The following is a 15,342-nucleotide window of genomic DNA, read 5'->3' as shown; positions in this document are numbered from 1 at the left end:
CTTCCCATCAGAGCTGGACTTTGTCAGATTATTGGATGTTAATACAAATTCTGGTATCTATTTTATTATTGCTCTGATAAATCATTGCGAGGGACTGCCAAATACATATCAAAAAAGGCTGGTGTGCAACTTGAGGGCATTACCATGGGACAAGAGAATTTGTAAATCAGAGAGTGAAGTCAACTAAGGAAAATTCAGTATCCTGCAAACCACCACTGGCCACTTCCTTGAGCACAAAAGCTACGGCTTTATCTGAATGGATTTCTACATGGTTTATGCACAAGGCAGAATATCAGCACACGGCGCTTCTGGGGGACAGTTAATGGACAAGATATTTTCAAAGATTTCAAAGCAAAGAAAAGTTAGTAAGTGTACCTGCCCCAAGGGGCTGTACTGGGTACCCAGGCCCTGTCAGGGCTCTGCCTGTGTGTGGAGCGGCCGGGGCTGCCCGGTGCCAGACACAGCCGGTCCCAGCCGGCTCCAAGGGCCCCAGCGCAGGACACAGCTGAGCCCCTCAGCCAAGCTGGGGGCGCCGGGGGGAAAAGAGGTTTGCGAAAGGGCCGAAGGCGGCCCAGGCAGAGGAGGAGGAAGGCAAGGAGGGAGCAGCAGCAGAGGGAGCCCCAGGGCGGAGGAGGAGGAGGGCAGGAGGTGCTGCAGGCCCGGAGCAGGGATCCCCTGCAGCCCTGCAGAGACCCCGCTGGAGCAGAGACCCCCCCTGCAGGCCGGGGAGGGCCCCAGGCCGCAGCGGGGGGATATTTCCTGCAGGAGCTGCGGCCGTGGAGAGCCCAGGCGGGAGCAGGTTGTCCCTGAAGGACTGCAGCCCGGGGCAGGGCCCGCGCTGGAGCAGGGAGAGGGCTGAGGAGGGAGGAGCGGCCCCGAGGGGCTGGGATCATAGAATAGTTTGGGTTGGAAGGGACATTTAAAGGTCATCTAGTCCAACCCCACTGTAATGAGCAGGACATCTTCAACTAGATCAGGTTGCTCAGAGCCTCATCCAACATGGCCTTGAATGTTTCCAGGGATGGGGCATCTACCACCTCTCTGGGCGACCTGGGCCAGTGTCTCACCACCCTCAGCGTAAAAAATTGCTTCCTTATATCTACTCTAAATCTTCCCTCTTTTAGTTTAAAGCAATTACCCCATATACTGTCACAACAGGCCCTGCTAAAAAGTCTTTCTTTACAGCTTTCTTGTAGCCCCTTTTAGGTACTGGAAGGAGCTCTAAGGTCTCCCCAGAGCCTTCTCTTCTCCAGGCTGAACAAGCCCAGCTCTCTCAGCCTGTCCTCACAGCAGAGGTGCTCCAGCCCTCGGAGCATCTTCTTGGCCTCCCCTGGATCCACTCCAACAGGTTGGGGGCCCCAGAGCTGGACACAGCACTGCAGGTGGGGTCTCACAAGAGCGGAGCAGAGCAGAGGGGCAGAATCCCCTCCCTTGCCCCTGCTGGCCATGCTCCTTTTGATGCAGCCCAGGATGTGGTTGGCTTTCTGGGCCATTGCCAGGTCACGTCCAGCTTTTCATCCTGACCACAACCCCCATCCCCAGCACTGTTTGGGGGAGAGGAGCCGGGAGTGAAGGGGAGAAACTGGGCCTGGGAAGAAGGGGAGGGGGGATGTGTTTATTAATGTTTGTCTTTGTTTATCACTACCTCAATCTATATTAATTGGCAAGAAATTAAATGAATTTTCCTGAATTAGAGTCCGTTTTGCCTGTGACCACACTTGGTAAGTGGTCTGTCTTTATTCTTGACGCGCAGGTTTTCTCATCCTGTTTTCTCCCCGTCCTGATGAGGAGAGGGAGTGAGAGTGGCTGGGTGGGCTCTGGCAGCCAACCAAGGTCAACCCACCACAAGGGTATCAAATGCCCGACAAAGACGACCTTCTAAATGCTGGAAGGGAAGTGTTATGATTCACTGCATGTGTTTCAGATGTCTTATTTAATAACAGATACTGAAGATGGGGTTGAATTTTCACACTATACAAATGAAAAGCATCCTTTATTTGGTCTCCTGATGTACTAAGAAGAAATACTGACTGGCAGGCACTCCACACCACCTCTTTTCCTATTTTTCAGTCATCCTACAAGCCAGAAGACAGAGGCCTGAAGAAATGCAAATGGAATTGATCTCAGACCTTCAGCAGCATACATACTGCCTCAGTCACCCTGATCTAGACCAGGATGTAGAACACCTTTACTCTCTGGAATTAAAAACAATATAGGAAAAGCAATCTTTCTGCTTTACAGGGAGCTGTTGACTTAACTGAGCAGCCACGAAAAGTACTGCTGTTTGCAACAGGATCTCATGAGAAAATCAGGTAAGGCGAAACAGCTTGGTTGGGACAGTCACTGAGAGTGACCTTCATTATCTATTTATAACCTTAATAACCTAATCTCTGACTATTGCCTATGGGAATGAAGAGGCTGACTTCCAAAGGCCAACTCAAGGATGGGCTTGATTGTCAATATCTTGTAAATCTACTGTGTTTGAAACGCAGACAACTGATGAGAACAACAAGTCCCTTTCTCACAAACCATGTCTGCTTTTTGAGCAAGTATACCAGCTGACGATGACTTCCCCTATGTTTGATAAAAGCAGAAGACTACTATTCTACTTGCTGCTCTGCATCTATACAAACACTACCCAGGCAGTTTGTGGAGCAAAAAAGGAAAGGATGATCCAACTGTTAATATTTCGTGGCACTGAAAGAAACAATCTCACCAGTCCCAACCATGGTTGCTTCCAGCAAGCTCTGATTTGGTTCACGTGAGCAGAAAAGTGACCAGAAAGGAGAAGATGGGAACAAAAAGGGCAGACAAAGGAGCAAGAAAACAGCCTTATATGAGTTTAATGAACTGAATCAGTTTGCTGGGGGATCAGACAAGCATTAAGGCTCACAGAAGAAAAGGGAAGGGATTGGATAACGGGAAGCAAGAGGGGAGAAGGCAGACCGCGGAGAGGTACCAAGCTTTTAGATCAACTTAGTCAACTCATTAAATAATTCCGCAGGTGGTCTGGCCCTTGTGTCAGTGCCAAGGCACTTGTATTGCAGCTATCAAAACTTACAGTACAGGATTGCTAAAGCACTGGGGCTTCTTTGGGGCATCTTCTACCTGTCAGAGCCAAAGCATGAATGTTGCCCGCTCACAAGGACCTGCTTTACCTACAAGCCTTAAGTATAGAACTGGAAGATGTCTAACGCCGTGGGGAACAATTCATTACTCAAACCTCTTGATTCTCCTCTTGTGGAACAAAAAAGACCAGCAAATGTAACAGTGTTTTGGCACATACCATTTTTATAGACAGAAAGGATAGCTGCTGGGATTGCTGCTGAAGGCTCAGTGTTACCAAAAGTGACCAGTTGATGCTATGATTTAAGAGTCCCACATCCCGCTAACCCTAGTTCACCTGGCTGTACAGGGTACAGGTGAAGGTTAAGGGAGGAAGGCTCTTTCATCTTTCACCCTCATGCCCTTGGCATCCAGTCATTAAAATAATAATACCACAAGCGAAGACTAATTACTTCATTAAAAAGTGAGTTTAATACATGCCCAGGTCTGCCTTGCTAGCGTAAACTCTAAGAGGAAACCTGAAGCAAACAAATCCACTCCAGTCTTTATTGCCTTCCCATAAAAAAGCCCTGGATTTTGTTTGTATTTCACTTGTCATCTGGGATCATCTTGCTTGGACAGGTACACAGGCCTTCATACAATGCTTAAGGAACATTGAACAATTTATGCTACTGTACGATAAACCTAAAAGCAGCCATATTATTTGCATTCAGTAATGAACAAAACTCTCAGCCTGCATTTGGAAGACTACAGTTATTCTAAAGCAATTACATCAAATTATATTGAAATTATACAATGCTTCTGTAGTGCTAAATCTTGTATAACTCAAAGAAATAAGACAGTACAGAAAACACAGCAGACTCCAGAATACTTATTTCCTGAACAAACTACTACAAACAAATAAGCAAACAGTTCCAATAATTATAACTCTGATCACTTTTGGCACCATGATTGAGACACATTCGAAATTTTCTGGTGCCGGACAGAATTATCTTCATTGCTAGAGAATAAAACACAATGGAAAAAAGAATATTTTGTTTGATACAGTTAATTAACATGAACATTCCTGAAGTAAACATACAGTGAAGACACAGGCACAGTTATCAGAAAGCTTTTATCTGAATTTTAGGGCAAATCTTTCTTCTCTGTAGGAAAAAATGAAGTATTAGGACTTTACTGTTTGTTTGGGTTTTTTTAAAGCTACTAGATAGTTCAAAAGTCTCCTATCTTGTGCAAAATCCAAACCTTTTTTTAGCAAAAAGAAGGTCAAAGTAGTATATAAAAGCAAACATGAGGGTGGGGAAAAAAAAAAAAAAAAAGACTTCCAGTAAGCAATGATTTCCTGTTCCTCTTTTGCCACGTAATTGAGGTTATCCAGTTTGGCAAAGCTAAATTGTGTGTGCTCCTGCAAGCGAACTGTTTGCCACAGAAAGAGGGAAGAAAATTTGAAGTGACAGAATTGCGGTTGGCCTTGTTGCCCTAAAGGCCCCTATTATTTACTTTTCCTAAGCTCTAACTATAGCTGTGCCATCTGAAGCCGAGTCCCATCCCTAGTTCTCCCCTTCACTAGCCCATCCTCTGCAGGATCACAAGCAGTGCAGCACCAAACAAAAGCTGCACATACGGGAAACCGACCTTTTTCTGGTAACTTTTGTGTACAACCTACTACTGACGATCAGCTTAACTTCTAGTATCTGGATTAGCCCGGGAGAATGTCCGAGATCTAACTTCTGAACACTGAATATACAGCCCCTTTAATTTAGATGAGTAAAAAAAATAAAAATAATCGCATCAGAGTCAGTTACTGATTCATTAACACTATAGGAAGCTTTTAATTTAAGAACCATTCCAAGACTTCTCCCCCTTTACTAATCTAAATATTTTTACAAGTACTGTCATATGATCTTAAACACTCTGTGTTATGGTATTACAAATATGACAGCAGCGTTTTGATTATGCACTGCAAATCTCTATGGGTTTAAAAGGTACGCCAGGCTGTATGTGTTCGATAAAACATTAAATGACACTCTGGAAAGGTATTCAATAATTTACATCTTATCATAGCTCTTTAATGAGTATTTGATACAATTCCTGTCCACAAACTTCAAAACAATCATCTAATTTTGCTTTTACAACTGATTAACTTTGTTCTGCAATGCGTGCCATGTGAGTTGCACCGCTTAATAAAACTGGAACTGACACCTGTACACTATGTAACAGATTTCCAGAGCATCGATTATTCACATCTATATTCAGGTTACACTATGATCACGGAAAGGATTCAGGAATTCCCTACTTCCTAAACTGGGATTGCACAGTATTATCAATGACAAATTTCTTGTAAGGTACCGAAGGAAAAATATTGATGCATACACAGAAACATCGAAGTGTCACATGCACAGAAGAGAATGTGCAACACATCTGAAACTTGAGTTTTAAACATTCCTAACTTGTTTGACTTTGCTGCGTTTGTTAACATCGGGCCCCTAAAGAGAATTTATAAACTGAAGATTAGCAACTGTGACATCTGCTAGTATATTATAACTCCATTTGCAAGAAATTAAGTATAGGCTATTTACAATAATTTTGCAGAAGATACGTGTAGCCTTCAAAATAACTAGGGACTTCCGCACAAATCGTGGTTATAAACAGAAACCACAGAAAAACATGCACAACCCCCCTGCAATGAACTAGTAACCATAGTTTAATAGCATTTTAAAACTCTGAGCTCCCCCATCTTCTCTAGTAGACTATTGTGTCCTCTTGCAAGTAATTTTAGTTTCCTCTTGTCTTTCTACCAGGAAAGTGGACAATTTTCCCTTCTTCCTCTCCAGCCTAAGTTCTCTCCTTGTTCTTTGCCTTTTCAGCTTACTCTGATAAAAAGATGAAGAAAACTCAGCCTTCAACAGAGAGCACGGGTCATAGCGCCTCTTTTAACCAACTAACTGGTATCATGAAAATACCTCAGCAAATGTACTTCAGCTATGAAAAAAAGCCAAGTTCTGCAGCTACCTTTCTATTGTCCATTGCTCCTGGAATAATGGAATATCCCAGTTAGAAGAAAGGCAGATGTTCCTCATCGCTCTGGGCCTCCATTAATTACCCAATAAATCATTTTATAACTGCAGAGGGATAAACTGATCTATTCACTGCATTTCACTTGCTTCAAATTACCTTTCTCCTACTTAGTCTCTATCTAAATACATCCAGTACTTAACAATATTCTCTTGTTTTCATTTAAATAACAAGATTTATCCTTTTATATCATTGGCGGAGTGCTTATACCACAAATAGGATTCCTGTCCTAAAACTTTTAAGGATGACAAAACCTGAGATGGGGCTGGTTCACCAGACACTTATCACAATTTTTGCAGGTTTTTGAGGACAAACGACTAGGAGATTTCTGCTCCTACTTCATGCCTCCTCTAAATCCCAGAGAAGAACACTCATCTGTTCTCCTCAGTTTCCAGGAAGCCCCTTACAACAACAAAAGTGTTCTTCACTTCTTTTAACTCTTTGATGTGAAAAGCTGTGGGGTTTTTTCCCGTTCCATCACCTCTATTACACCACAAGAGGATCTCCCTTAATAAAGCAAAATTATGGAGTTGTTTCTTAACACAAGGCAAAAGGACTTATGTGACTCGATTTTGGCACTGAACAGATTTATACTCTTACTTCCATTCTTCTGGAGGGTGGGCTAGTTCAAATTTCTCTCTCACATTGGACACCCCCATGTCCAGGTGTAGCCAGTGAACCTCCTCAGACTGCAGATGACTGAGCCGTAACCCATAGCAGGCCACATTTTTCACTTTGTGACTGTCCACAATCTTCTGAATTATGCCCTAAAACAGAGAAACATACACTCCTTACAAGACGTAAAATGCAATAGATATTTTTAAAGAAAAATATTACCATGTAATACCCTATACAGAATACTAAGCAATAAATCAGGTATCACCTTTATTAAGAATACTAAACATGTTCAATTGTAAGCTGCTATTTCAGGCAACCATTTACAATTTCTGAAGTTTTACCAGCCTGGCTTCACAAAACATCAGTAAATACATTTCCATGCATCTTATCAGAATTAAGCCACTATTTCCTTCATGTAAAACAGAGTAACATAAAAGCCAAAATATAAAAAGCAGATCTGTGGATGAAAGCAAGATGTATTTGTTCAAAAAACCCACCACCAGCCTTTAAAAGTCACTCTCCATCTACAACTGGAAAATCATCTTAGACTTTCATCCTATTTAATGCCTCAACGGCCAGGATTTGGTAGGTCACATCACAGCCCCTTGGTTTCCTTCCCCCTCTTCCCCCCACTCATTTTCTCCTGACATTCAGCACAGATCGCACAGAAAATGAGGCAAGAAACAATTATTTGGGAAGATTCTCAAACAAAACAAATGTCCTACTTGTTTGTTCCTGAAGTACATTTCATAGTTTGACGATGTCTTGCCCAAGAAAGGAAAAACAGCATAACAGATTGCCATGTTCAGACCCTAAAAAGGTCTAACTTGCAGTAACTAAAATTCAAATGTGTTAGCAGCTCGTGGATTAGCAACCTCTCAGGTGCCGCGTGCCAGGCTGTCCTGCTCCGATGCAGATTAGAAAGCCAGCAGGAGCTGAGAGCTGCTGCCTCACCACGCAGCAGAAGGTCCGGCTTGTCTCCCTGCAAGGCGGCAGATCCCTGCCAGTCCCACGTTTAGCGCTCGGCAGGAGCGGGGGCTATCACTGCTCCCAGACACTCCTCCCAGGAATTCATAGTCCCTTCGCTTCTCACCCTGCCACGGTCTGAAAAATTCCTACTGGAAATGCTCGTGTGCGAGTGTGTGCATAGACACACGCACATACACACACACGCACATACACACACACGCACATACATACAGACACACATGCCCAAGCTCATGATTCTTGCTCAGAATTTCAGAAAATACCAACCAACAGCAAGTTCTACAGGAGCCACAGGTGGGCTACTGGAGTGAGTCAGGCAAAAGGGAATTTTTTATTTTTTTTTTTTTTACAGGATGACATTGTTTCCCCAAATTTCTTATTTTATATCCCAAAGAAATTGTTTAAGATCCCAATTCTGCAAATTAAGCAAGCAGAAAACTAACTGCAAGAAGATATTTAAGGAAGCACTAAATCTTGAGCAGAGGAGGAAGCTGACACATGTAGGAGTGGAATCATGCTTTTGGTGAGGTGACAGCGAACTCTTAGATCAGTTCACACATCTTATCAAACCTCTAAATGATCTTCCAGAAGCAACACAGTGCATAGTGAAATGTAAAAAAAGTAATAATAATTCTTTCAAGCCCACAAGAATGAAACAGAAGCCGTGTTTAGTAAGTTCATGGAAACCAAGTCAGAAGGGGTTCCATCAAGCCCAGCACGCTGTGTCTGACAGCAGCACATGAGCATCATTTGCGTCAGTCCCAGTGGTGCCTCCCAACACCCTTGTCCTTCTCCCAGGCCCAAGAGCTGGACATCCATCTAAGTGGATGACAAGCCCTACACTTAAAGGAAGATGGCCACAAACAGCAAAGCATGCCAGATGCTTACAGAACTGCACCGTGTAGGAGGGAGACTTCAAAACACACTGGCAAATCCAAGTTTTCAAGTGAAATTCTCAGCTGGCAGCACAGCAACCGGACCAGCAACAGCCGAGTCCTGGCAGCCAGGAAGTGCCCAAGTTGCTGGGACAAATGTCTGATAGAAACAGAAGTGACCTCCCTGCAGGTTCACTGGTCATACAACTGAAGGAAGAACCACAGTGGCCACAGCCGGATGCTGGGGGAAGAGGCGACACCAGGCAGGCACAGACGACACTTCCTCCAAGTGCTCTCACAGCCTCTGACTATTTTTATCCGAGTGGATTTCCTGAGCCAAGCATTGTTTCTGTCATTCATCAGCCCTCAATGAAACTCTTCCAGTTACTCATCCCGTCTCCTCTTAAAGCAGTTAACTTTTTGCAGTCTTCCCCACCAAGTTCCAAAGATCTATTATCAGGTCAGTGAACGGTTTTAAATCTGAATGAAACGTATTGACCGCACCATACAAAAATTGGTTAAGTTTGTTTCTTGCCTGTATTTAAGGGTCTTTGTATCAATAACTGCCAAGGAGAACAGTTGCCTGTATCCCGGGAAACACAAAACCACCACCAAGTACTCTCAGAAGTGACAGAGGCGCATTTAACCTCTTCTTCACCCAAAGGACAATCTCTGCTTAGTAACTAAAGCCTACCATTTTGGCAGGCTGCTCTCCTGGAAGGGAAGGCTGCCAGCTTGCCTATACGCATGCAAACAGAAGAGATTCCTTCATTTGCATCTCTTTCTACACCCTGCATAAATAGAGCACAAAAAACACACAGCGTTTCTTTTTGGAAAGCCACCCCTTCCCCTGACTGTGCCAGTCGATAATGAAAATGGGGGCGCGTGTTCTTAAAAGGCAGCTATGCCTGCTGTGATAAGCAATGGCTTTGGAAAGAAAAAAAAAATTAAGGCAAAATTATCTATGACCATGAACCACCGAGGATACTGATGCAGAGGGCTCAGCTGAAACCAGTAGTATTTACTCAGGAAAGAATCAAGCCAGACGCCTCAGAACCTCTCTGATTTTCAGGTTGGGATTTCAAAATGGCTTAAGAAATCAGATGTCTCAATTCCCACCAAAAGTGAGTGAGATTTTTAAGTTTCTATCCTTTTTATATCACCGATTGATTCCAAACCTATCACAGGTACAAAACTAAATAATAATAAAAAAGTAAGTGTATTTTCTACATTATGTAAGAAGGGTACCACACTCCCGGCCAGGTAGTTGATAACACCCCAGGATAATAATTAGCAACAATTAGCACATACTGCAACTCAAGAATTCAACTTCAATGTAAACATTAAGGAGATAGCAGCATTGCTGCAAAGGAGGTCAAGTGCAAGTGTTTGAAATACATTCTGAAAACTTACGCATGCCCAGAAAGGAAGAAGTGATGCTTTACACAAAACAAACATCTGAGCGGCTTCTTTTTTGTTTGGGAATGCCCGAGAGGTCGTTCCAGGCGCTAACAAACCAGAGCCAGAATCAAAAAATAGAGAAATAAGGAAACGTGGTGATTAAGACACAAATGGCTGGTCTGCAGGGGAAACCTCTCAAATAAAACATCTATTTGCTTATTTGCCTATAAGGACAGGCCGAGAGACTTGGGGCTGTTCAGCCTGGAGAAGAGAAGGCTCCGGGGAGACCTTATAGCAGCCTTTCAGCGTCTGAAGGGGGCCTACAAGGAAGCTGGAGAGGAGCTTTTTACAAGGGAATGTAGTGATAGGACAAGGGGTGATGGCTTCAAACTGAAAGAGGGGAGATTTAGATTAGATATCAGGAAAAAATTTTTCACTCTGAGGGTGGTGAGACGCTGGCCCAGGTTGCCCAGAGAAGCTGTGGCTGCCCCATCCCTGGAGATGTTCTGGAGAACCAAGGTCTGGAGACCAAGCTTGATGGGGCTTTGAGTAACCTGGTCTAGTGGGAGGTGTCCCTGCCCATGGCAGGGGGTTGGAACTAGAAGATCTTTAAGGTCCCTTTCAACCAAAACCATTCTATGATTCTATGATTATTTTCTCTTTTATTAATAAACCAGAGAAGCTGAATTTTAGAACACCTTCAATCAACATAACGCAGCACCACAACAGTGCGGTTCATTCGGCAGCGGGGAGGTGCAGCGTATGAACAGCCCAGGGATGAACAGCCCAGGGATGAACAGCCCAGGGATGAACAGCCCAGGGATGAACAGCCCAGGGATTCCCCTGCAGCAGGACAGGGTTCGGTTTATCTGGCTGCTCTTGCCAAACAGAACAAGATTCATCTCCAAGGGCTGCACTGGCACCGCAGCCGTAATCAAGTCAGTTTATTTAACTCCGATTGGGTAGTAAACAACGCGTACAGCCTCCACAGACCAAGTGGAGACACAGGGAGTGTCAAACAAAGCCATCACCATCACTCCAGGATGGGTGACAGCTTCTCTGTCTTTCATGGTTGCAGTGTGAGGAGCCTTGCCAGAAACACGCCTGATGTTCTTCACCGGAGTGAACAGAATGCTTAATCAGAAGCTTCCAGACAAACAATTTAACTGCTTAACCACTGCACAATAGAGACTAAGGCATCCTGCTGAGAAACGTCATGACAATTTTTTAACTGGAAGCATAGCCAAAGACATCCGAAATCTCTCCAGGCCTGACTACAACCCGCCTTTTAGCTCAGGATGCATTCTTGAGTGGAAAAAAAACAGGTAAGGAACACCACAGTTTCAACCTTGATTACAAACTTACAACCTCTAGAACGACTCACAGGAGAGCTTGACTCCAGCAGAAACCTCCTCCAGACGAGCTGACACTTTGGGTGTACACAGGTACCTACATGCATATAAATTTCTACGAGTTTTCAGGTGTCTATTGTCATTCTGATAAATATCCTACAACTGCAAGGAAGTCACACAATCATATGCCAGTTGAATGCTGTTTACTGTCATCACATTGACTTTAATTAGGTTTCCAGAGCTAACATTTGCATCCCAAACATAAAAAAGGCCAGTACAGCTGAGCAAGAGAGAATGGGGAGCCCTTAGAGGAATTTCCTATCAATAACAGGGAAGTGACAGGTCACCTTTCCCTCCCTTTACCCCAAAGGGAAGGAAAAGAAAAGCTTTTTCAATAGCTAGAAAACAGGCTAGCACTCATTTGTACTCATTTGGCTAAAAACCCAACAGATATTCAACACAGCTAATTTGAAAAATAGATCAATATTTGTCCTAAATTAGGAGCATGCGTCCAAAAATAAAATTTACAGTACAGTGTATCCAGGAGGCTGTTGAAAAGTCAAGACAGACCAGAGAAAGGCCAAGAGGCGCAGCATACCCTCGGCTCTCCCAGTACGAATCAATAATAATACCTTGTGCTTCTGTAAATGAGTGAAAATGAATTTCTTGCTTGTAAATTAACAAAGCTGATGTGCTACTATGAATAAATTGAAGTTGGAACAATATACTCCCAGTGTGACTACAAACCTAATTTCCCTATTTAGTAGGAAGGAGAAAGTGTCTTGCACTAGAAAAAGTCCTTAAATAGCTGCTCTGACATAGGGACACAGTGGTAATGTTTGTGAAGCACTTCAAATATGTCAAATGCTATTTATACATCAAGTATTGTAACTCCTGATGAGAGATTTATACGGGGAGCTTAACCGAAAAGCTGGACAAAAGTAAACTACAAAGCTATGATGCAATTAATTTACAATTTCCATAAAGGAAAACTCTAGAATGCCCTCAAAACACCAAAATGCAGGTTGTCCTCCAATGACACTGTCTGATATTCAAAGAGCAACGCCCACATCCCTCTTCCTCATTATGGCGCTACTTTCTCTCTCCTCCACTGATCCAGCAAACACGTTTGTACACGTCATGCTAAACTAGGCTGGGGAACTGATCCAGCTGAAGAAGAACTCGGCTGCGGAAGCCCACCAACAAGTATATATCAAAACTATAGCCTGAAAACACGTTATTCTGGCACCTAGGATTTTGTCACTGTGCAAGCCCAGAGACACCATCAACCCAAGCAACAAATCCACCCAAGTGCCTCAGCATCTCTCCCACCTAACCCATACACAGATCAGTCATCCAAAGTGCTTCCCCACATTCACGCGGCATTCCACATTCCAGTAACCTCCGAGCACACGCCGACAGCACACAAAAACACAGCGCCAATACTGCTGTGCTTCCCAGTCTCCTCAGATGAATCCAAACTCTTCTGATGCTACTGCACACTGGTATAGCTTCCGAAATAAACATTACAGTACGTTAAATGTTGACAATAAGTTCAGTTTGCCAGAGTCTTAACATACAAGAATGTACTATCCCCTGTCTGCAGTTGCATTTGCAAAGTCCAGGAGCTTCCTTGGATCCAGTCCTCTATGGCTCATGTGGGATTGCTCTTGACTTGAGGTGGGTGCTGATCTCCTCTCTCCGGTGACGAGTGACAGGACATGAGGGAATGGAATGAAGCTGCATCAGGGCAAGTTCAGATGGGACATTAGGAAAAGGTTCTTCACTGAGAGGGTGGTCGGTCACTGGAACAGGCTCCCCAAGGAAGTGGTCATGGCACCAAGCCTGTCAGAGTTCAAGGAGCATCTGGAGGACGCTCCTAGTCATTTGGTTTAGTTTTAGGTAGTCCTGCGAGGGGCAGGGAGTTGGACTCAATGATCCTGATGGGTGCCCTCCAAGTTGGGATATTCTATCATTCTATGACTTGAAGCTATCTTTAGATATAGGTGTTTCCAGAAAAATGTCAAAGGGCTATTTATTGTTATTGTTTTTAAAATGTTATTTTGCACGTCTCTCTCATCCAAGGACATCAAGAGTATTTTGCACAAGTAAAACAGGCATTCTAAAGACCAAGTATTCTGTAACACCAAAAATACTTACCTGGCAGTTTTGAGTCCTGCTAATGTTCACAGACTCTTTCCATCAAATGTGAAAGAACTGTGTGACCAACTTGCTACCCTTGTACTATAATATCATAACGATCGATTTTAAAAGAGAAACCCAGCAGACAAAAAAAACGTCCTGTATAATAAATCTGCCTTCTCCTTTACAGGTATCAGTAGACACATCAGAACCGTCCAACCACATGCCCAATCCCCTAAAAGTCTTCAAGCTATCTGCTTGGTTTAGGAGGTACCAAGAAGCAATAAAGTGTACTTGGCCCATTCAGCAGTTGGGAAGCATCGTGTTCAACTTCTGGCTACCTGGTAGTTGATAGGAACCAGTATGGTGTACACCAGCTCTGCTCCAGCCCAGCCACAGTGATCTTTTGTCCAGATATTGGGTCGAAATAAGGCAAGATTGAAAAGGGGGAAGACACTTGGAGCACAGAGGTGAGAATGAATGGCTAGAAGTTAGTCAACGACACTAAAGTAGTCATTCATTTTAACTTGGACCAAGTTTGCCAAACAGTCGCAACACCTATGCCAGCACAACTAAGGCAGCAGCACGAGAAAACAGCGAGAAGGAAGCTGGCACTGCTGCCCAAAGAAATGCTCGTCGAACTAGGACATCGTTTGAGTTTCAGACCTTTGCACTAGAGACTCTTTCCATTCCTCCATCACAAACTGAACCTCCAATCAAACACTCAACCTCCTTTATTACTGGGTAAAATACAGCAACCATCCGTAGCGCAGAAACACCTGCAAAAACTCAGGAGCCTAACGTAGAGAAACCTGCAAAGAATGGAAATACTGCAAAAACAGCAAGCCAAAAATGAATGAAATACCGACTCTGTAGGATGGACTAAGACATGCAAACTGCAAATGGTTTGGGAAGATAAAAATCGGATATGGATAGAAGGGGAGAGTCAAAGAGGAAAAGAGTGAGCAAATACTAACACAGCAATGCAGTTTAATAAACTGCTTTAGTGATGTCTCAGCTGAATGTGCTTCAGCCCTTCTTCCAAAAACCTCAAATTAGGCAATTGGCTGGAATACAGTTTTCCAACCCTTCTATCAGTGAAAAATAAGATTCTGCAGGTGGGTAGGGAAGCTGATGAACTTGCTCCAGTCTTTTCCCCTGCCGTAGGGATGGGACACAGCCAAGGCATGCCCCTTGACTTCAAAATTTTTCGGGTCCATTAAGTCAGATATATCCTTCTCCTTAGCTAATGATGTTAGTTTCTTCTTCAGCTTTTTGAGTGCTTATTCCGCTAACATTAAAGAAGCCAACACTTTAGGGTGCTACTGCATAAAAAAGGAAGAAAAAGACAGAATGCTGAACAGGCTAAGAGAGCCCAGGACACCGTATCTGTATTTGGCAAAGACAAACCACGCTTCTCCCTAGTTCCTGAAATAAGGACAAAGCTGACAGATAAAAGTTTCAATGCTATCCCTATCCAGTTTATGTTTCAGTCAGCTAGTCTTACAAAACTGGAAGAAAAAAAAGCTTTATAGGAACAAAGGTGTGATGCATGTCTAGCAATAACCTGGTTTGAGATTTCTGGTTTTTATTTCCACATAAATAATGCCATCTTTACTTCTCACAACTACTATTAAAGAATCAAGGAGAAGCTTTAAGGGCTAGATGTTTAGAAGAAGGTGTAATGGATGCAAGCTAGGCCCCTCTGGATTGGGAATGCAGACCACGGAGCAGAACTGCACTTCACTGAAAGCCATCTATGAGGGCTCACACAAGGTTTCCAAATGTCTCTTTTCTAAAAAAACCCAAGCCTCCCCTACCCCCTC

At 43.6% G+C, this 15,342-nt stretch overlaps 1 protein-coding gene across 8 annotated transcripts in view; it reads right to left on the bottom strand.

The window, feature by feature from the left end:
* The window catches only part of PTK2 (protein tyrosine kinase 2), a 230,891-nt gene that overhangs the window by 120,218 nt on the left and 95,331 nt on the right, over positions 1–15,342 (bottom strand). For all 8 annotated transcript variants that reach the window (XR_008464916.1, XM_054191983.1, XM_054191984.1 and 5 more), the window contains one exon: positions 6,742–6,908. Coding sequence is in view for 7 of the 8 variants with exons in the window: in XM_054191983.1 (XP_054047958.1) it covers positions 6,742–6,908 (167 nt within the window). In the remaining variant the exon portion in view is untranslated. The remainder of the gene's footprint in view (positions 1–6,741; positions 6,909–15,342) is intronic.

The sequence above is a fragment of the Rissa tridactyla genome, chromosome 2 (genome assembly GCF_028500815.1).
Source record: "Rissa tridactyla isolate bRisTri1 chromosome 2, bRisTri1.patW.cur.20221130, whole genome shotgun sequence".
Lineage (NCBI taxonomy): Eukaryota > Metazoa > Chordata > Aves > Charadriiformes > Laridae > Rissa > Rissa tridactyla.
This window is presented reverse-complemented; position numbering and strand designations above follow the sequence as displayed.